This window comes from Lutjanus erythropterus, chromosome 22, assembly GCF_056507025.1.
Source record: "Lutjanus erythropterus isolate fLutEry1 chromosome 22, fLutEry1.hap2, whole genome shotgun sequence".
Classification (NCBI taxonomy): domain Eukaryota; kingdom Metazoa; phylum Chordata; class Actinopteri; order Lutjaniformes; family Lutjanidae; genus Lutjanus; species Lutjanus erythropterus.
Genome location: NC_139338.1, coordinates 10,979,173 through 11,002,571, shown reverse-complemented (window position 1 = coordinate 11,002,571; position 23,399 = coordinate 10,979,173). Strand labels below are relative to the sequence as shown.

At 40.7% G+C, this 23,399-nt stretch overlaps 1 protein-coding gene across 4 annotated transcripts in view; it reads right to left on the bottom strand.

Annotated features, from left to right (window-relative positions):
- The window catches only part of celsr1a (cadherin EGF LAG seven-pass G-type receptor 1a), a 107,269-nt gene that overhangs the window by 19,843 nt on the left and 64,027 nt on the right, over window positions 1-23,399 (bottom strand). For 2 of the 4 annotated variants that reach the window (XM_084710489.1, XM_084710488.1), the window contains 11 exons: window positions 11,113-11,270; window positions 9,128-9,291; window positions 8,668-8,793; window positions 5,531-5,697; window positions 5,161-5,346; window positions 4,951-5,064; window positions 4,666-4,840; window positions 4,425-4,566; window positions 2,531-2,651; window positions 2,159-2,342; window positions 294-395 (listed from right to left, as the gene is read on the bottom strand). In XM_084710489.1, the coding sequence (XP_084566615.1) occupies window positions 294-395; window positions 2,159-2,342; window positions 2,531-2,651; window positions 4,425-4,566; window positions 4,666-4,840; window positions 4,951-5,064; window positions 5,161-5,346; window positions 5,531-5,697; window positions 8,668-8,793; window positions 9,128-9,291; window positions 11,113-11,270 (1,639 nt within the window). Of the gene's footprint in view, window positions 1-293; window positions 396-2,158; window positions 2,343-2,530; window positions 2,652-4,424; window positions 4,567-4,665; window positions 4,841-4,950; window positions 5,068-5,160; window positions 5,347-5,530; window positions 5,698-8,667; window positions 8,794-9,127; window positions 9,292-11,112; window positions 11,271-23,399 lie in introns of all 4 variants that reach the window. The other 2 variants (XM_084710487.1, XM_084710490.1) reach the window with 1 other exon arrangement.

Genomic DNA, 23,399 nt, shown 5'->3' with positions numbered 1-23,399 from the left:
GTTGCTGCTACAGGGTTACTTGGTCTGGTGTGATCAGTAGGTTACTTGGTCTGGTGTGATCAGTAGCTTTTGCATCCAAACAGAAAAAGTGTATCTGAAGCTAATCAACTCCAAACTATTTCCTTATTTAATAAGTTTTCCCAAAAAAGGACTGATAAATCTCATATTGCTGACTTTAAATATGATCTTTAGCATCATCGGCCTGAATCTCCATTGGTGTGGAGTGGACCACAGTGTTTTGACTACATCCAGAGCTAAATATTTATTCCATGTTAATAATTAAAAGCACTCACCGAGGGATCCTTTGGGACAGTTCATAGCAGCAGGGCGTCCAAATTTGGTCTTGGGCCACCAGATGCCTGCGTCAAACGCCTTGGGACAGCTCTCATACACAACTGTGGAGTGAAGGACAAACAAAAAACAGAAGGTTTAGCATCAGTCATGGGCTACTGCCATTGACACACCATTGCCTTACACATTAATCTTCCAGCACACCGATACATCAGGCATGTGCTACTATAAATTGGTTTGACAGTATTACGTGATCGCATCTTAAACTGAACTTCACCTGAACTTCTTCCACAAAAAAAAACTCACTTTCAACCGTAAACGCCTGCTTTTGTTACACCTCAGGACACCACCTAGTCAATCCACTACCTTCTGAAACAGCCAGACGGACCAGCACAGTGACATTCAACCAAGTTAAGCCTGCAGAGCAATTACACAAGCTTCGACACATAATTCATTTCAATATATCTGGGTTAATAAATCTCCAGGAGAAACCAAGCTGAGACCTGCAGGCTTGTTTGCTTGTTTGTGGCTCCTCTTAGTCACACATGGCATTTAATTCCCATGTTTCATTTTTAACTCTTGCATTCCACTTCACTCCTATGACACATAACTCATTCATAACCTGAATAAAAGTTATAATTTTGATTAAATAAGCTTATCGTTGACCTGTCCTCGTCTTCATACAAGACGTTCTGTCTGTATTAAAGGCTCTGGTGACATTAAGGGTTAGGGTCAGCGAGCTGTGCTTGGTGCAGAGCTGACAGATCAGTATGAGGCCTGCCATGGATGGTCACGTCTCAATGACCCGCAGGACACGAGCAGAGAAACCCCTCGCTTGTTTCATTCTTCCATTCTCACTCCCTTTGTCACTTCTTCCCTGCTATTTGTCTTTTCAGATATGAAAGAATGTCTTTAATCCACTTCATCAGAAATGAACAAAGCAACATTTTCGGCATCTTTTTTTTTCTTATTTTTGAACAAAAGAACCAAATTGTCACAGGGAACTTCCATTAAAAGTCCAAACACGTTGTGAGACTTTGACGAGCTTCATATCGGGTCAAACAGTAAACACATTGACATTCGTCTTCTGTTCGGGGGACTTTGTGGTTTTTGTCTCCTATTCATCTCTACTGTATTGTGTGTGGGCAGTCCCACTGCCAAGTTAGCCCACTAGCCAGACTTGCCTCTTCTGCTTGACTGGGTGCTGACAAAGACGTGAAGTTAGCTCAACTGCAGCACCAGCAGATGTGAGCGACACTATTTGTCTCCTTTTGACACTTCATCGATTCATCTGAGCTCATTCACAGCTAAAGGAATAATACACCACACTTCTGAAATGATTTTTTTTCTTTACTGTACTTGTCATGAACAGCTCAAACCATTTTTTAATTTAGAAGAATGTATCTGAATCCATAGTTTTATTTCTCACAAAAAGTATCCATGTGCTTTGATAATATTTTGGAATAGATGTGGACTATTTTATATGAGTGAATTAGTTTATTTAATGTCAGTAAAAATGGCTCTTATGCAGTTTGCTGATTTCTCACTGATATTGGTACATTTGCAGAAGTTAAAAGCGTTTCTAACTCATTTTTACAACCTTCAGAGCTATTGCTTAATACCCTAAAATCCACTTTTCCAATTTTATTTGCCTTTAAGTAGCTTTTAAGTTGTAAAAAATCATCTTATTCTACATTAACAGTATCAAATATACTCTGTTTTAACTTTGTAGATGTCTTGTCTATTATTTTATACAAATTTGGTATTTGGTATCTTTGAGAATGTTGAGCAAGGAAATTAGCAAAGATAAATGGACAAATGCAATAAATGCACATAATTACAAAATATATACTGTAAATTTACATACTCTCGCATCCAGTAGGTGTGACCTCAGCGAAGGGGTTATCACAGCGGTTACACTGACGGCCGATGACTCCGCCTTTACACGGGCACTGTCCAGTGACTGGGTCGCAGGTTCGAGACTCAGAGCCAACAGAGAAACACTCGCAGGGGTAGCAAGTGTCCTCCCCTTCTGGCCGATAGTGGTTTTCCTGCAGGAGGAGAAGACAAGGATGACTGATACTGTATTAAAGGTCTTGTGTTTGCTAGCATTAGCTGACATAAGTTATCATGAATTACTGATCATACCAGACCAGGTAAGGTTACATCAACAAAAACCCTGAGTGTGCTGACTGTGTCATTCCTTTTTTAACCTGGAAAATGTCATGTATGTTTTTACCTTGCAGCGACACTCTCCAGAGGTCTTGTTGCAGTCTTTATGAAATCCCCTGCTGGTGTCACAGTTACAGGGTCCACACATTGGACTGCCCCACCAACCCTGAGGACACGGCTTCTCCACTCTGTCATCAAACACAATGACACACAAATTAAAGCAACTATAACTGATTATTTATTATTATTTTTATAACAACAATGTATAAAATGACAATGTGACACTGTGTTTGGGGTCACTCCCCTCAGCTTTGAGGAGCTTTATAGCAGGGTCAGTTCACGGTCCGGCCCGCAGTGCTACTGTTTTGGTTGACTCTCATTGCTTCGATAGTGTTGTTGTCAGCTGTAGCAGGCAGCTCTTCTAGCAAAAAGCTCCAAAGATCCACTTGAAAATACTTTCTCTCCACCAAAAGGCAGTTAGCAACTATTTAGCAGCTATAGAGCCAGATATTTCCCAAACCAAACCAGAGCTAAAAAAAGAGTCAATATTGGACTTATATTTTCCAGGTGACCAGAATCACAAGCTCAAATGAATGCTAATGTTGCTTAGTAATTACTGAGTGTGTAAATAATAATAATATTAATAACAATACTTTTTTTTTTACATTTTGAACATGCATTATAATGACAGCAGTTTCCATTCCATGATTACATTTTATAGCTACTGTAAGGTGAAAGAGTGGACTAATGGTGATTTTGGATTTGTGATTTTAGTCAACATTCAGTTGGACCAGTGCACCTGTTGTAGTTCCAGTTATTTTAGAATAAAATAAAAATAAAGTATCATACAAGCAAAGTGATGGTTGATCAAGTTTTGACGTGTTACCAGTCTGGTATCCGCTTGAACAAAAATACTCCAAATCTGATAGTCGACTATCTGTTAAATTGATCTCCAACTAAATGTTCTCTGTTGCCCTGAATCTAGGATAAACTTCCTCCCCACTTTAAAGTGAGTGAATCAGGTGTGACTCATTCATACAAACACACACAGACTCTCTTTCTCTCTCTAAAGATGCGATCTCTGACTGGGCGATGCGATCTGATAGGGGACGCGCAGCGGCATGAGGGCAGCGGTGACTGAACACCTATAGAGGATCAGTCAGGCGTGGAGGGGGAATCCCACATCCTGCTTAAGACAGAAAGTGATGCGTGTCATAGGGGTCAGAGTTCAGCGAGAAATGTTCTCAATCAGGGACGGCTATTTCACACGAGCTCTCAGACAACGCTGACTGTGCAAACCACTTTGAATGCACCACTTTCTGTGCATTTATATGGTCTTCCCAGTTTAATTTCTGATTATTTCTTTTCGATGACCTGGTCTTTCCTCTCTCTTTTGCTCACGCTCACAGGCACATGAACACTATCAAGTTCAGATTAGTGATCAATAAAGCTGCTCTGAAAGACTCAGGAGGTTGGCAACATTACAAAAAGAGTAAGAGCCCAACATAATTAAAGAAGATTAGTGGGTTTTGTCTCTGTGTGAGGCAAACTCCATTTTTAATCTACTTAATTTTTAACATCCAGATACAGAAGACCGTCAGCAGGTCTTGGAGGGTCCGCTCGGCAAGGGAACCTTACTTCTGTAAAATTTAAGATGCAATCTTCTTGTGATACAACATTTAACATTTAAACATCACTAAATTATTACCACGATTATTTTGGACAGTTTCTGAAGGCTGCAGACAAACAAGGCCTAAACCAGCCTGTAGGCTGATTATTATTGCTTGGTTTAGCTCATAAATCTTCTCATATTACAGCTAAATAGCACACTAAAATGCGTTCTTGAAAACATTTGAGCTGAGAAATAAGCAACTGCCTTTTGTCGGATCATGATTAAAGAAATTAGCATCAACTCTACACACTCAAAAACACAAACATAACCACAGAGGAAGGGACCTTACTTGTTTTCACAGTACTGGCCGTAGTAATTCTGTCCACATTCACAGGTGTAGCCGTGGGAGGAACTTGGTTTGCGAACGCAGGTGGAAACGTGCTCACAAGGGTTGAGGTGGCAGGCATCCACACACTCCTTACCAAAATAACCTGCAGGACAGACAGAAAAGAGTGAGCAGTAAAATTCAAACGTCACTGAGCAATGTATAGGAGATTATAAGGGTCATTTAAGTGTATGAGTTTTATTACCTGGGTCACAGACACAGGTGTGTGTGCTCCAGTCATCACTGCAGTGGCTGTTCTCAGGGCAGATGTTGGAGTCACAGGGGTCAGCCAGGTCGCAGCCGTCCTCCACGCGGATCTTCAGACCCTGAGCCATGTTCACGTTGGCGACATTGGTGGAAGTCTCACCCATACGCACACCCTGATGGAGGTGAAGAAGTGGTCCAAGAAAACAGAAAACTGCTGTCAGGTTCTTTTCAAATTTTGGAAAAAAAAGGGGGAAAATTCTGAAATACATACAAATACACTTACCTGTATGCATCCAACAAATCCTTTGCTGACATGGTTGTTCACTCCAGGCAAACCTCCAACATGAAGAGTCTGCAGCTTCAGGCCAGGGAGGTCATGACCGATCTCCACAGACTTCTGCTTAAAAACACAGGATGGAAAAGTGAACATTTCCTCACAAAAACCTAACCCTCGTGTACATTCTCGTCTATTTGCGATGCAATTTGCCCGTACCTGGTACATGCCATAGTCCAGCGACACAGCAGCCATGTATTTGATGTCTTTGCCGTCTTTAATGCTCCTCAGTTCTACCAGCAAGTGGTGCCACTCCCCGTCATTGACCCGAACTTGGGGGAAGCCCAGCGACGCAACCAGCTGCTGTCTCAGCAACACCTCCATGCGTACCTGTTGCTCACTCACCTAGAGGAAGATGGAGAAATCTAATGACAAGACTGCAGCTTCAATGCTACAACCTACAGGTACTGACTTTCCGTTGACGTCAACTACAAAGAAATTAAGTCAAACTCTATGCTGATGATGACGAGATTTATGTTGACAGTTGACTTTTTTTTTTCTTGAGCATGTACTTTATACTGTAGCTCACCATGAGGTTGATGGTGGAGGAGGGTCCGGCATTGGCCTGCATCAGGGTTCCAGCAGGCTGCCTGGTGCGGAACATGAGGCCCATGTACCAGGGAACAGCGACGGTAATGTCCGGATCACTCCAGGAGACCAGAGCCTGGCCGTCAAAGAACTGAGGAGACGGCATCACTGGACGGGGACAAGAGAGCAGGGAAGAGTAAGAGTCAGATTTTAGGCCATACATGGTTCATGTTTGGCATTAAAAGTGAAAGAAAAAGATCTTTGAAGTATTTAGTAGTTTCAGAATTCATTGGTGCTAAAATGTGATATTCTGAAGTCCCCGTCTGATTACATTTTTTTTAATTTCATGTGATATATTTACTACTTTATGCCTGGATTAACTGATTACTTAACAAAGTAATTCTTAGACAAACATCCTATATCTAGAGAAAATCCACTGAAAATCCTGCAGACATGAACATACACTGTGAGCGTCTGTACATGCTGAGAGAGAGAGATCAAGAAACACACGCAACCACCCACCCACGTACACATACGCACACACACCAGGGGTCCACCAGTGTTTCCTGCTGTATAATCTACAGCATAAACGCTGTATGTTCTCAGGTCCTGCGGGCACATATTTCAACAGAGGCCTTAACAAATGCACACACACACACAAGCTGTAATTATGAGACAAAGCACATATTTGTCCCTGGCATCAGGCAGCTACAAAGGTTTTAATCGGACTACTTTACCAAAGCTTAGTCCTCCATAAAGTTAAAAATACACAGCCACTCCTCAGTTCTCATTCATTTTTTATCAAGACGTAGCTCTAAAATGTACAATAGAAACAGTCCACAGCGTTGTTGTGCCATGTGAGTGTGTTAGCATGCTCCAGTGGTATGCTAACGTGCTCACATTGGTTTAGGCAGGTAATATTAACCAGGTTTGTCATCTTAGTTTAGCCAGTTAGCATGCTAATATGTGCTAGTTCGCATTAAACACGAAGTACTGCTGAGGCTGATGGTACAGTAATGTAATGATTATTATTTATTATTGCATTGTCTGATAGAAATTTTAACCTGAGTGTGCTGGATGAAACGTCAGGGGATCACCAAAGTCTACAAGGGACCCTACACTTTGTAGCATCCATGTTGTTTCCACATTACAACTTCAAAGCTCATAACAAGGAACACACCAAAGTTGGAAGAATAACTTCCCAACTTGATAAATGGGATCATCTGAAAAGCGTGTAAATGCAACCTAAGTCCATACGTTGCGAATAGATTTACTTGTGAAGCATAAATATCAAAATTATGATGGCCTGATGGTATCTTGGTGATGGAGATGTACTAACATGACACAAAATAAACTATGGGCGACATGACGGGCGCTAAATGAGAATACGGCATCTTTATTTTACTTTTTTGAAAGTTTGCCAGTTTCTTATTAAGCTATTCTAAACCTCACATCCTTTGTTACCATCTTATAAATGTGGCAAACCATACTAATATCAGTCTTTAAATTGTGCTGGATCAGAGTGAGGCTCACATATCTGTGTAAAAGCTACAATTTACGGATGGGAGGGCAGGTGTAATAAAGCTTTTGACCATGTCTGAGGACCCCTGTCTGATTCTTGTTATGTGTCACCTGAATGACTTTCTCACTTTTGTTTGTGGACACGCCTCAAATATATTAACTTATTAACCTCTAATGTCACCTACACACACACACACACACCCTTAATTACTGCAGCAGCTTGTCAAACTGACATTAAAACTTGCAATTTACTTGTCATAACAAGCTGATGCCACCCAAGAGCACGTCGAATTGTTTTCCAGTATATGCACGCTTATATTTAGCCTGACTGTAATCTGCAGAAAAAAAACTGTGACCAGATGAGTGACTTCCAGTGGATTTCAGTCGTTTCATGTCAGTCCAGTCTGGATGATTCTGGCAGCGTGAAACAAGACGATAACAAATCTCCGGCTTCTCGTGTGGCAGCTCAGTGTGTGAAGCCTCAAACCAAATGTGTCAACATGAGACTGAGCAGCCAAAGCCTCTTCCCAGCTTGCTGTGATCCCGTCCCAGTTCAGATACTGGATACTGGGGCCTGGCACTGGCTGAGGCGGCTACCTCATAGAGGAGCGGGTGAGGAGAGGCATTCACACCTTAACACATTGTTTGGAAGCTGGCCCTGAAGGAGGAAATCAAAGTTCTCTACTTACTGTAGATGAACATGAGAAGTGTTATAGAGTGTAAATAACAACACTGTTGGCCAGCTGTGATGCTTTTATGTTTTTTTTGTTACCTATTGGCTAAATATCTGTATATATCTGTCTCCTATATGTCCTGGATATACTGTAAGTCTGCTCTGTAGTAACCTGAGCTGTGCCTCACGTCTGCTGAAGTAGCAGAAGAGACACAAAGAGGACAGCTATGGGGCTCAGGTGTGTGCGCGCACGTCTTTTGTTTCATCCTTTGAGCCTGGGTTTTGATCAGTGAGTCAGAGTTTGTTCTCGTCCTAAATCTCCAAACCTGCGGCCATGTTTTGGTGCCGGAGTGAGCAGAGGCTTCACTGTGACTTTCCATTGTGCCGGCTGCATGAGTCAGACTGAGTCAGGGGAGGTGCTCCTTATCCCATTTGATCTCCCAAACTGCTACTTCCTGAAAGTCCTCAACACACACACACACGCACTTACTGTAGGTAAACACACGCATGTGTTCGGACAGGAGCTCACACAGGGGCGTGCAGATACAGGCACATTCGGACAGAGACACACCAGCATATGACTGCATGCGCTTTAGGACTCTATCTTGAGAGATAATTCCTGTTTAACTCCAATTCAATGTCCTCTTCAATGCCACCAGACTTCTTTGAGGAAAACAGCCATTTTACCTCGCAGAACATGGGAGTTGCTGGATTATCGCTGCCTCATTTGGTTAGTTTGTTTGTGTGATTGTGTGACTTTGGTGTTTTAAAGTGGAAGAAAAGGTACTGAACACATATTTTTTATTTTTGAGACAGGGGAACTTCTTGAACTTCTTCTGCAGCGCTTATTAAGACTGTAAACTTCACTGTACATTTACTGCCACTAGACAACTTCAACTTTAATCACTCTGCTCTGGTGGAACAACTGACGACTGACTTCTTACCTTGTTCACAGTTCTTGCCTCCGTAACCTGTTGGGCAGTCACAGCTGTAGGTGTTCCACCTGCTGACACACACTCCTCCGTTCTGGCACACATCAGTCGTGCAAAAGTTTTTCTTTGCTGGACAACCTTGACATCACAAACAAACAGAAAATATTAGTATCTGTATGGATGTAACTGTGGGCTGCAAAAACTTGTAATATTAAACCTGTAACTTCAATCTGCAGAACTGGTCACTCTTCTATGGTACACATTTTTTAAAAAATACTTAAAACTTATTTTTAGCATCACACCGTCTCCCTATTTCACACCTCTCTATTTCATTACCTCTGAAACCTGAAACGTTAGTATATAATTGTTTTTCCTGACAATTTTGATGTTGGTTTTTTATGTAAGTAATGTCTCCACCTCTGTAGTTTAACTCGATTGAGTGAGTATAGCTTTGGTTTACAGCATGTCTGACCTGCTGTGGTGCCGTTGTTAGCGATGAAGCTGGCCATGTCGATGGGTTTGCTGTCGATGGTGAGGTTTCTCATGCAGCCCACAAAGTCTCTGTTCCTGACCGGGAAGTCCTCAGGTAGGTTGGGAACGCCGCCTAGCAACAGCGGTCCTGTCAAGTCCAGTGACCTGAAGACAGCATAGGCAGAAAATCGATTAGAGCAAAATCCAGTGTGTAAAAAAAATATATTTTCTTAAAACTCAATGTGTGTCTCAACTTAACTTTTAAAAACAAGAAATCAGCCACACACACTTGCTATTCCCTCTGGGTCTAAATCAAACAACAACCCGTCAATGACCCGCGTTCACACCAGAAAGGGCGCCTGAGGTAAGACCTCAGCCCTTAGCGTGATTGACATTTTTGAAATAAGGTCATTGTGTCCAAGGTTTTAAGCTGTCACAAGGCTAACTGCTACCATCACCATGACCGAGTCAGGTTCCTCATATTAGGTCATACAGGAAGCTGCTTACACCCCGAGCCTCTAAAACACTCAACATCAAACACCAAACGGCTTTAAGAGATTTAATGTAACGCAACGCTGCACAAAAAAGATCCTCACTAAACCACTAAATGCATAAGTTGCGTACATCGAGCACAAACACTGTTGCTTGACCAAAGAGCATGACGAGCTTATTCAAAGAGTCTTCAAGGAATTCAATGAAGGAAATTCCTGAATAAATCAAATGGGGATCTGGTGCATCTTAGGGCAACAGAAATACACAGAAATCCTTCAGCATTGCTTCAGAATCACCCATCAATAATTTGCATGTATGACTATTATTATTACTGATTTCCAAAACCTACAATTAAAATCTTGTAGGTCTATTCAATACTTTACCTTTGGCATAAAATGAAGTCAAATTGGAGCAACAACATTGATGTGTTGTTAGTTATGTTATTAAGTTTAAAGGTGCAATATGTAGGAATTGGCCACCTGTTGAATTCATACTCCAAACCAATTGGGGGCAGCATATCACCAGGGTAACAGCTAACTGTTAGTTGTTGTTAGTTGCTGTTAGTTACCACGGTTAGCTGTGTGTGCTAGCACATGAGCTTTGGACTACCAAGAGGGGGAGGTTTTGTTGGTGGAAAGTGGCGCCCAAACAGGCACCAGAACTGGAGCCAGGCGAGCAGGCAACGGCAGCCGCCCAACAAAAACGGCTGGACCTAACACGGCCTCCAAGACTGACAGAGGCCAGTTTGACCACAGTAAACAGAGTACAATGACTCCAACCAAAACTCTTTCAGTGAATTTTTGAACGTTTTAAATGAAAATTCTTACATATTGTACCTTTAAAATAAAGTTACTGCCCATACTGTATATAGAGTAGTTCCTGCTCTGTGACTCATTCAAACTATGGATCATCAAGACATTAAACTTCAGCAGGTTGGTCTCTTGTACCTCATAACACACCAGTGTAATGTACATTTGTATATTCCAGCGTGACACAGTATGTTCTTCTCAGCTTCTGTGACCAGCGCAACAAGTTCCTGGAGGAATGTAACCTCCTCTTTGAAGCTTTCTCTCTCTGTGTCCCCACCCTCTGCATACTAAATGTGTCTCAGCATGCTAACTCTTTAAGAAAAAAAACAATCTCATACTACTATTAGTAATTTCTGTGAGGTAAACACACAGTAAGTCAGATTAAGCCCGTGATAAAATGAGTTTTTGGTTGTCTAAGGCCATGTCTGACAGCAGAAAGACCACGAGGATGAGCACAGAGCTTAAAAAACAAAGGGAGAGATGGTAGAATGAGAGTTGTGTAAACTGATGTAATGACAGCAATTTGAACTACAGTGCCCCCAAGGCACAACATAATTAACTATTAATCTGACTAGTTTGTACATGGAGCTTGCTTGGAATGAAAAGATCATAATGAGTGTAAAAACCTAAAGAGAAGAAAAAGGTGAAAGGTGAAGGTGAAAGAAGAAGAGAGACACCAGCTTACTTCTTCTGTCCGGTCTGGGTCCCTTGGGCGGCACAGGAGTAGTTGCCGATCTGCTTCCCGAAGCGAATCGCCATGGAGATGTCACAGTCATCCACCGCAACCACAGCCACCTTTTCTCCAGAGGGTCCATGAGGGACGCCTAGTCGCCCGATATTTGGCTGAAAAACCAAATAAAGATCGCATCCAGTTATTCACCAACATTTATAAATGATGTGAAAGAACATAAAGGTCCTAAGACAGAAAGATACAAGGATTCTCTACACCAGTGATTCCACCTACTGATATAGTATTGGGAAAGATTGTAAAGCAGCTTAAGTAATGACATAAAATAGAAAATCTGATTTGATTAAAAGAAAAAAAAATGCCTGTTTTAATAGCTAAAAGTAATGTCATGTAAAATGTAAAAGTCATGGATAAATGAAAGTAGTTTACTAAAATGAATGTATGGATAAAGCTTGCTAAAAGTCATTAATAAGTTGAAATAGTTCACTAAAAGTCAAGCTAAAGTTAATGGATAAATAATTATAGGCCAGCTTCTGCCGCTCAGCAGTACAAAAGCAAACCAACTTAAATATCGACAGTTCAGTTGTATTAAAAAATAATAGTAAGATCCACTTTTTACCAACATAATATCCAGTTTAAAATCAATTCAAAGGAACATGATAGATAGAGGAGATTGAAACTGTCTTCTTTTGCCTACCAGAGTGCCAATATGATCTTTTTTTACAGTGTATTGTTATGGTAAATTACCTCAAATGTCAGAATTTAGTTAAAATATTTAATGGTTGATTTATTCCTTTATTTCTCTGCATTCAATGTAAGAAACTTGGCTGGGACAGCAGCTCTGGTGCTCGATCAGCACAGATCAGCGCTACACAAACAACGTCTAGCTGACTTTGGCCGACTCGGAGCAGAAGCACACAGGCCTGTCTTGGCTTAAGATGACAAAAAGCCCATTGTGCTTTAGCTCGCACCTAATGATTCCAAAGTAGGCTAATTCCTCCATCAAGGCCTGTGGCCGACAAATGTTGATCTGAGAAAATGTGCTTAGAAATCAGGCCACAAAAATCGCTTTAGATTTTGTTCTAATATCTAACCTGGGACTGAAGTTCAGTGGAGTGTTCCCTAAACAATAGTGGCCTTGGAACAGGAAGCACAGGGAATCTGAAGAGTCCAGTCAAAAGAAATGTTTCCACCAATTAAACAACACCTCTTTACCTTGCTGTCATAAAAGTGAAGTAGCAGGCAAGATGTTGTTAAAGATATGAGACATAAAAAAATTAATAAACTTACATTCTTTACACTACTAACATGTTTACAGTAAAATGACAGTGTTTACATTTCTTTTTCTTGCTCTGAGTAGTTTACAATAGTGCTGAATGATAAGTTATGTCTCTCTTTTATCTCTCCTGGGAGAATCTCAAGACTACAACAACACACAACAATGGGACTACAGATCCCAGATGTGATCACAGTGCAGTGTTTACATAATGGCACCCAGGCTGTTTAAGAGGTTGACAGTTTGAGCGATAGCACGAGAGACTTTCAAACCACTATGGTGGCGCGTCTACACTCTTAGAACTACGGGTTCCAAAAGGATTCTTCCTGTAAGGGCTATAATCATTTGTTTCTGAAGAACCCTTCTTTGGATTCCATGAGACCCCTTTTCATCCAAAGAACCTGGTTTTGGAAGAAAGAGTGTCTCTCAAGGATTGTTGAAATCCTTGAGGAACACCTTCAATGTCAATGGTTCTTTATACTATAATATAAGAGGGTTCTTCATAGAACCTCCTGGGTGCCTTCTATATAAAACATTTGGTTTTATATAGAACCCCCTGAGTTTCTTCTAGCTAAAACCCTTGACATATAAAGAGGTTCTCAGTAGAACCCTGCTGGTGGATTAAAAAAAAAAACTCTTAGGTTCCCATTAGAACCTCCTGAGTGTGTTCTTGACAAACTGCTGGCATTTAAAAAGGTCCTCAGTAGAACTCCCTTGATGGGTTCTTGATAAAACCCTTGGAATGTAAAAAGGTTGTCAGTAGAACCCCCGTGAAGGGTTCTTGATAAAACCCTTGGAATAAGGGTTCTCAGCAGAACCCCCCCAGGGAGGGATTCTTGTTAGCACCCTTAGAGGGTGGAAAGGTTCCCAATAGAACTCCCAGAGAGGGTTCTGGGCAAAACCATTACACCATAAAAGGGTTCTGTTGAGAACATCTCATAGGGGGTTCTGTGTGAATGTATAACCCTTTATGTTGATTTCTACATAAACTCTCTGAGAGGGTTCCAAATGGAACATTTATAAAAGGTTCTGCCTGGAACAAACAGGGTTCTCCTAGAGGGACAACCTGAAGAATCATTTATGGTTCTCAGTAGCACTTTTATTTTGAAGCTCAGTGACAAAATGAAGGTGAAAAGTTGCTTCTTCTTTAATAAAGTTTTTACAGCAGCTTGTTTGAGACATTTTGTTTCGTGTGTTCATGTGAATTTGAGAGAAACGTTGGTGAAAGAAACGGAAGAGATGATAAAGAAAAAGACAGGCATGCACAGAAACACAAAGTGTGCGCATGTGTTTGTGTGCTTCATAAATAGGATTAGAGTAATGAGATACTGGTGGGGCTGAGACACAGCAAACAAAGGAAGAGAGGGAAAAAAAGAGGGCGACAAATAGAAAAGAAAGAGCGACGGACAAAAATAGGGAGGTGGACCAACCAGAAATAAGAGACCAAAAGAGACAGACAATAGACAAACTGGCAGACGGGCAGAAAATGAGCAACAGAGGGGGGAGCAGTGTCTTCTATTTTGGCGCAGGTGGGCTCCGGTCCGGGCATATTTTCCAGTCCGCAGGGAGTTTGTCGCTGCCACTCCTTTCAACGTGCCCTGTTTCCACTGATTCCAGCAAAAAAACACTTTCACACTTTCCATAAAGACAAACAGGAAGGCCAAGTGAACAGCCACTGACGCCACAGCTGTTTTCTTTCTCTTTCACTTCTAATCCCATTTGGACTGTCTTTTTATGTCCCAACACGAGCAAAATCAGGTCACGCAGGTATTCACACACACACACACACTCACATACAGGTGAGAACAGACAAAGCGAATGGACGACCGTTGAAAGATTTGATGCCTTTTCTGTCAAAAAGTGACAAAAGATAATGAGGCTAGTCTTGTGCTACAATGAATTTGTTGCACTTTATAGCTAAAATAACAAGGCTGGGTCTGAATAACTGAATAGCTTCCTATTTGTATCTGGGTAAAAATAGATGGACTACACAATTAGCAATTGCTGTATTCAAAATGAAACTGAAAAAATGGATTAAAATACTTATAAAGGCTTTTTTTGCATGTGTCTCTGTGTCACTAACGTTTAATCACCATGTATTTGGAGCACGTATAGCAATCATGCTAGTAGGAAACCACACCCGTGTCGCTGGCAACCAGCCAATCACCCCTCTGCTCTGTACCTACAGGTGCCTACTTGTGTTAACCCCTCCCACCCTCACCTTCAAGACATCCGCCTTTCCAGGAGGCCCACGCGTGAACCAGTAAACTCTTGTTGGGGCCTCCCACTGCCGGATGAAGGGGCATAATTCAAATGTGCAAAGCAGGTGAGTCCTTGTTGAAAATCTTCACCTGCCGTGATTTAAAGTGTCGTTATGTAACGTGGTCTCTGCTTCCTGAACCGACATGACGGCAGCCTGTGGTGAAACGCTGCACTCTGGGAAATGTGTGTGTCGGCTGTGGCTGTTGGCCAAATGTTCATGAAATTCCTGTGTAATTGGAAATATCCCTGATAATTAGGAGTACCTTTAATGCGTTACCCCGCTGTGAAATGTGCATGAATGTCCCCTGTGGGCAGTCTGTGATCAAGGGACACACAAAAAAAAAAAGAAAAAGATCTGGTTTTGTTCAGAAAGCAGCAGCTTGAAGCTGTAAAACTGGCACCATGCAGCCAGCAGCAGGAGGGGAGAACAATGAAGGCCATAACACAAACAACCAACATGTTTAAAGAAGCTCAACAGTGGTGAAGAAAAGAAGAATAGAGGGAGAAAAAGAGGCGGAAATAACAACCACCGTCCTCTTCTGTCTGCCCAAATTCAAAGCAGTGTGCAGAAGTCCAGCAAAACCATAGTGATTGGTAAGTTTGTAGAAACTGCTGCTAAAAACAAATTCCTCTAAAAATCTGATTCACTTACGATCCACTAGAAGTGTTTGGCGGTGTCTGTATCTTTCAATCAATAAATTAACTTTCTGCTGTGTTTACGAAAAGCTAGGTCAATTATATATTGATTATTGTTGTGATGTACTTTTACAATGAAATAAACATGTATTCATGGCAATTCATGATGTATTTTTGTAAGTCAGGGTCTCAGGAAGACGCCGGATTTATCATCAAGGTCTGGAGCTGAAAAAGTTCGGAAGCTCTGATCTACACAGAATTTTAGTTTGTGCTTCAAAAATCTTGCTTGTGGCCAGATATGAAGACATTAAGTTGATAAAGTGAGGAAAATATGCTCCACTTCACACATAACAACTAAAATCTTTGCTTTTTTCCAAGAGTTAAGATGATCAAATTCATGTGCATGATATTGATGAATGTATTTTCCAAAACGTTTAACTATTTCTTTAAAGAAATCTAACAAATGTACTCAAATTACTTTCCCAGCATGGAAATGGAAACAAGAGGGAGAGTGTGATAACTGTATAAAAGCTTTAAAAAAAGCAATAAAAGCTAATTTATCTGATAGAGAAGCTCACTCTCTCAGTGACTCTTCTCACAAAGGAATCTGTAGTGATGGCGATTATAATCTAATCTCTTCTGCGTTCAGTCGAGCGAGGACGGGATGAGATAAAGACAGGAAGCAAAACACAGAAGAAGAAGAGAAATACCCTGATATATAATGGACCCGCAACCCAGAAACCACAGGGGGTGCAGCTGTTACATGTGCTGATGATTCAAAGACTGACACATACACATGTACTGTATGTACACACTGTGTACGTGTAAACTACATGTGTTTTCAGTATCTGTGTAATGTACGTAATATGTAGGGGATCAGGAGCATTAGTGCAGCTGTCAGTACACTTCTCATGCTACATGACTTTTACACACACACACTCACAAACACTTACAGCCTGGACGAATCAAACCACACATCGTTAATTCTTACCTACTTATTCTTCTTCTTTAGATAAACTTGAATCTTTGAGTTTTATAAACCCCCAAAAATTTGCTTCAAAAATTGAGTAAACTTACTCAAGTGAAAGTGCATAACGGTTAATAATTTAATATTTACAATTGCAGCCATTTATTTTTCAAATCAGGTCCACAGCACACCGTGAACAATTTTTGAAATGCAAATTTTTGGGGGTTCTAAAACTCAAAGAATCAAGTTCATCTAAAGAAGAAAAGTTCAACAAAAGATCAATGGTCAGCAAAACACTGTCAGTTTACTTAAGAGTTTGAGTTTGATTCAAAACTAAAAAATCTAGTGACACAAGTTGCCTTGAGTTTTCTCATTTGTTTTACAGTGTAAGAGAACTGTATAAAACATCACCTTTTTATTATCCAAAACTCATTGTATGTGAAAACCGACTTCTCTGTAAACCTGATTCTGAACCAATTCAGTATTTGGACAGCATTTTCTGTGAAAATTTAGAAATTGAAATGACATGATGCCAAGGAAGTAGGTAGAACAGAATAAAAGTGGTACCATTTGCATAATATTTAATTGCTCCAAAATAATGGATTAGACTAGAACATACACGGATAAAAATTAAAAAAAGGTAGCGTTTAAGACAATATTTATGATTTCCATCATAAATGACTCTTAAATCTTGTCCTAAATTGAACGTTGGTGTTCAGTGCGCTGAGCGTGTCTGTTAGCTGTGTAACCGTTGCCGATACAACTGTATATGGTTTCAGGCTTCTTCCTGACCCCTGGTTTCAAAGTGCACTTGGCCCTCACTTTGAAGGGCCCCATGAGAGTCTCTCTTATTTACCCTCCGTCCAACTCGGGGGCTGTTGAAGATTCCCTCTCTCTAAGGTGTCGTCTCCAGGGGCGATAGGCTTGCCGCAGCCATGGCGACGCACTTGATCCCCACAGTTAGCCACAAAGACGAGGAGGGGAGAGGACACGAGCGGAGGAAAGAGCCCACACACACACACACACACAGTCACACACCAAGACACAGGCACAAAAACTTCAAGATAAAACTATGAACTCATACCTCCACAGGTGGTCTGTCCTGTCTATGCTTAAATACACTATGATGCACATTTTTTTTGTTTTGTTTTGTTTTGTGATCTGTCTGTTTCAGATGTTGTTGTTGGTTTTGATGACAGTATGTGTTATTTTTTTGTACGAATTTATAAATTCAGCACAGTTCAGATTTGATCGATGTCGGTGTATTAGCTAAAAAAGCGAGAACAAAACATATTTCAGCCAATTAAAGGAATTTCCACAATTTAATTTGCCTTTTCTGGTGGGAAACCGCTGTTATACCAGCCAAATATCACTCTCTCCAAACCAACCAAACTCAACAGGCAATATCAGTCATTTTACCTCACAGAACATGGGAGGTGCTGGTCTACTGCTGTTTTTTCATTTGTGTTATTTGCTGACTTTGAATCCAAAGTGTCCTTTTAAAACACAAAACAACACAATCCAACCAACAGTTTGAGGCAGCAGCAGACCAGAAACTCCTGTGTTCTGTGAAGTAAAATGACTGATTTTGCCAATGGAGTTTGGTTGGTTTAGAGAGAGCGATACTCATGCAACCCCACTTCAAAAAACAGAACTATCCCTTTAATACTGTGTCTGATCTCTCTCTTCAAAGCAATACCCTATCTACAGATGGACACAGGACAAACACCCATCTAAACACACACACCCTCTCCTTCCTAGCAACACACACACTCTACACCTCTATCACCACTGGGCTGCCTGTCAAAGCCGACATGATAACTCAACCAGCCCCACGGCGAGGATAAAAGTCTTGCTGCACAGATTGAGTTACATGCAAAACACAGTTCGACAACTTATTCGGAAAACACCTTAAACACTGTCAAACTAATGACCAGGAAATATGGGAGTGTGTGTGTGTGTGTGTGTGTGTGTGTGTGTGTGTGTGTGTAAAGGGTGGAATACCCGGCGGTGATTATGTGTTTGTGCATGTGTTTGGGGACTTTGGGAAGGATGTCTGCAGAATGTGTTTAAGCAAATGTGTTGAGTGAGCAAACGGCAAACTTAAATGTGTGTGTGTGTGTGTGTGTGTGTGTGGCAGGAAGTGGCTAGTGGAGTTGCAGACGGCAGCGCGGTTCATTTTGACAATAAAGGAAAAAAGTGCACACAGTCTTTTATTTGATCTGGGCTCGCGCGAGGAAATGCCATTGTTTCCTCAACTCTTGGATTAAAATTACACTTGATGTGATCTCCTGATGCTTTCATGTGTTTGTAAGCAAGCAAAACTGTATTTATATAGTACATTTCATTCCAAGTGGACACCACAAAGGTTGCAGCCACAAGAACTATGTGGAAATAAAATAAAATAAGACTGTAGAAATAATATGAAAAAAAAAAAAATTAAACAAAAATAAAAGATATTATGATATTATGATTGATTGAGTCAAATGTTGCTCTTATATCCAAGAATACCAAAATGTGTGTGTGAATGCTGTGTTTCCCAGAGTTAACTGAGGTAACCGCAAGAAAAGACCAAACCTGTTTTTATTATCACAAAGTACCCATGAAAGAACTTTTTCATTGCTATAAAATAAACTGGAGCCAAAATAAAGATAGGAACGGATCCAAAACTGATATCTGTCTTTCAAGTGTGTGTGTGTGTGTGTGTGTGTGTGTGTGTGTGTGTAAAGTTGATTTTTGGCCCCGTCATGCACAGGCTAGTGTGTCCCACCTTTCCTCTGGCAGCAAGCAGACTCTGTCATGTCCACATTACCTCACCAACCCTCTGGCTATGTAAACCTAGAAGTGTGAATTATTCAAACACACACACACACACACACACACACAAACACACAGAATTCCCAGAAGCCTTTACACAAGGCTACGATGTCCCATGTTCAAGCCTATATGTTACTGCTGTCTTCATCGTCTCATCACACTTCTATCTATCAGTGGAACAGATGGACAGCGGCCATTGTTGGCTTGTAGCTTTCAAGCAGCAAAACAAATGTGCGGACGACAGAAACGGAGGAGAATGTAACTGTATCCTGTCTGGAACGGCTTGAGAAAATTCCTCTTACAACTCAACAAACATGGCCACCTGCCTGTATACTGACGTCAAGGGGGTTACCTTCTCATTGATGCTTTTTCAACTGCTTGTTAAAGCATATTTTACAGGCAGGTTTGCATGATTAATCTTTAGGTTTTCTCCCTTTTCTTCTGAAGAAGGCACCTCAGGTAAGATTAGTCTTTGAGGTTTGATGATATCGCATTCTCATAATTTTCCTGATGATCAAACAGGAATGCCATTTTGCTACCGCTTTTAAGCTTGCCAACATTAATACGGGCAGCGTGTTTATCATTTTACACTGCTATCTTGCACCAACATTTAATTATCAAAGCTCATATCAGTATCGAAAAAAAAAATGCAAAGATGATGAAAGCTTTTTTCTTTTTGGCCAACAATATTCTAAAGAAGTGATATCCTTAAAGCATTAGATGCTCAGGATTCCCACTCTTTTTTTTAGAGATCATTTTCCTTAATTTTCCAGGACTACACACGATTTTCCACTAGAAAACTAGGCAACTGTTTTCCAGATTTTCCAGGACACATGGGAACTCTCATGCTATAACAGTCCTGCATAACCACTTTTGAAGATATGCTCACTTCCTTTGTTGCAGAAAATAAATTAAAAGATTAACACTACTGTCATGTCTCTCCATAAAAAAATGCAGCTCCGGGAAGAAGCCAGTTAGCTTAGCTTAGCTTAGCATAAAAATGGGGCCAAAAACCCTATGCAAAATCTTATACACTGGTCCTTTAAATGTGCAATATGTGCATTTAAATCTGCTCCCTGAGACAGTGGCTGCTGTACAGTGATCATTTAACCATTATCTAAACAGCCTTGTAGAGAATATAAAACAATTAAGAATCACCAGGAGTGATGCTCATGTTTAGCAGTAAAAGCAGTGGCCCAATAAAGCTGAACTTGATGGGGATCATATAAGAGATAAGAGACACATAAGTGGAAAGAGATAAGAGGGAAAGATGAGGAGATAAAGAGACACAGGAGGGGGAGGAGGAAGACACATTAGTGCCAGGACGATCGAGAATAGTTATGAACTATATGGATGTTTTATCTCTATAAACATCATTTCTACGCTTCTTTTTCTCTTCCCCCCCCCCAAATTCCACTGTCTGTCTGTCTCTCTCAACGTTAATAAGAGGTTTAGGTCATGCTAGGTGAGGTGTGTGAAATTTCCTCCTTCCAGTGACACACACACTCCCTCACATCACAGGGGAGCGAGGAAGGAATGTAAAAATGAGCGAAGGTGAACAGAAAGAGACATGAGAAAGAGAGAGATGTTGGGGGTTAGGCAGTCATGTATGAAGGCGGTCTGCAGTGACAGATTTATCAGATTTATCTTCATTCCTCAATGACACAATACTGTACACATCTGCCGTTCCCACTGACTGGTGACTCAATCATCTAGACAGAAACGCACATAAATGTCTGCATATAAAGGTTCAACCGATGTGGGTGTTTTAAGACTGAGTGGCTAGCAGTCATAACATTTGCGCCAGGACACTCGGTTTCAATCATCTTGTCTCGCTTCAGAAGCTAAACTATTCTCTACCTGTACCTCAAGGCCAACCAAGTGTAAACCCACCATGACATCACCCACTGCTTTGTGGACTAACGATTTTAAACCTTGAGTTTTACATTATGGCCATCAATGTCTTGTCTTTGAGCTAGAAGGGACCATGTTATGCTAGAAGGGCCTATATTAAACTGGAACTGACACCTCCATGCCTGGGCGCTAGGTGCTGTTAGCTCGCTAAATGTAACTAAAGTGAAGAGTGCTAACTTGTAAAGAAGCCATTACTGTTTGGAAATAGGTCAAGAACTACCACATATAAGGAAGGCATTTTGACTGGAATCCCAGGCAACTATCGCCCAACAATTTAAGGACCGTTTACCTAGTTAGCCTTCAGCTACACTGAAGCAGAAGAGCTAACTGAATGACAATTATTTTAATTTATCCACATATAAAGGTGAAGGGTCTTGGCACAGGGCTGGCATAATAAAATAAGTGCTTTCATGAATATGGGAGGAGGTGTATAAGACGTTACACTCATGCTACTCAGAGAACTAGGATTACACAAATAACCCACAGCTTTTCCTTCCAATGTCCGTTATCTTCCACTTTGACCACCGTCAGGCACAAAAATTCTATTTTGTTGCTTTTTTCACATTGTACATTTAAGGAAGATTATTTGGCACAGGCATAAGGGAAAAAAATGAGTTTGACTTTTTTTTTTTTTTTTTCTGAAATTTCAGTATCTTGAATTCTTCAATTGCAAAATTGAAAAATCTTTCTCCTCATGTTTTCTCCTCATGCCTGGCCCTAATACATTTCCATATAAACTGACTCATTTGAACAAAAATATATTTTTGACAATCTTCTTACAATGATCATTTATCATAGTCCAAATTGTGTGATGATTCACTACATAAACAGATTATATACACATTATACACAAACATTATATACACATATGACTTCATTGTTTGATGCAAAATAACAAAATTCATTCAATCATTCTTTGTTTTGTTTTAAAGATTATTTTGGCCCATTTTTCCTTTATTGGATAGGACAGCCAAAAGACAAGAGGGGATGTCATGCAGCAAAGGGCGGCTGTGGAACAAACTTGGTACATGTGGTGCTCAATCTACCAAGTGAGCTACCAAGCCTAAATTGTTTAAAAGATTATTCTAACCCTGCCACACCTGTCATCATGCACGCAAATACACACCCAAATAAACTGTGTAAGAAAGTGGCAACAACAGCCAAAAGAGCAGAAGCCTGAAACTGGGTGTAGACCTTTGCTCTACTGAACTGATATCTCACTATTATTTAGTTAATTCTCAAATTCTAAACAAACCCTACAAGGACTTGTAGGGATTATAGTGTAACACAAGAGAAGATCAAGGATCTAATCTAAAATTAAGCCCCTCAAACTAAATAACCGTCTAAACAGAAGCGTGTGATCCCAGAGACATTTGCTGTCCGTGTTCATTACAGGAGCCATCACCGACTACATCTGAGTGTCATTAATCCTCCCTGACAGGATCGGTGTTTCGGCCTGCAACACCACTGCCAAGGAAAACACAATCACTGCTCGCTGGGAGTCTACCTACCTACCTGTCTGCCTGCCTGCCAAAGCTCAGACATGTTTATGTCACCTGACTAAACCTGAATGGAGTAAGTCAATGAGAGGTGACAGGTGAGACAGAGGGCTGTTACTGTGCTTATACGCCACAAGTCGATTTTTAAATTCGAGTACAGAGGAAGGCAGACAATACTGTAGAGGAGGACAGTGATACATGGTCAGTCAAACAGAATGTATGCGGACATGCAAAACTATTAAAAACGAGCCAGAAAGATGTGATGCAGCGCAGTGGTGCAATGAAGCAAGTCCTCAATGAGAGTGAGCTGCTTTAAAAAAAACAAAAAGGCTGATATATACACTCACACTTCCTGTCCCTACCACAAAGTGTAACACAGTGGGACAAATATATTTTTGGGGCAGTTTTAATTATCTTATTTTAATCATTTAATGGTCTGCACAGGTAGAACGACTACTCTGTGATGCACTCTAATTCAGACACACCCACCACGCTGAAGGATGAGTTAGAGGAAAACAATCTGTTGAGCCAGAATATTTTCATATCTAATGTGGTGAATTAAGGATGTAAAAACCAGAGTTGATGATTCTTACAATAGCAGAAAGACAAACCAAGATGGTTTTGATTCATTTTTATTTTGTTTCTGTTTGTTGAGTTTGAATAAAGTGTGTTTTGCAGAGTTAACAAGGCAATTAAATCAGTAAAATAGAGACAGTTCAATTCAGAAGGACTTTTTTTCCATTCAATAGGGAAAATAGCTGTGAGGCTATTTCCTTTCTTGACATTTTGTGAGTTAACTTTATCTATTGATGTAGCCATGTGGCAAACACACACCACATAAACAGATATGCAAGTCTTTAATGGAGCACTCTCAGCTTAATACGACTTTTTCTGTTAATTTCATGCCACGATC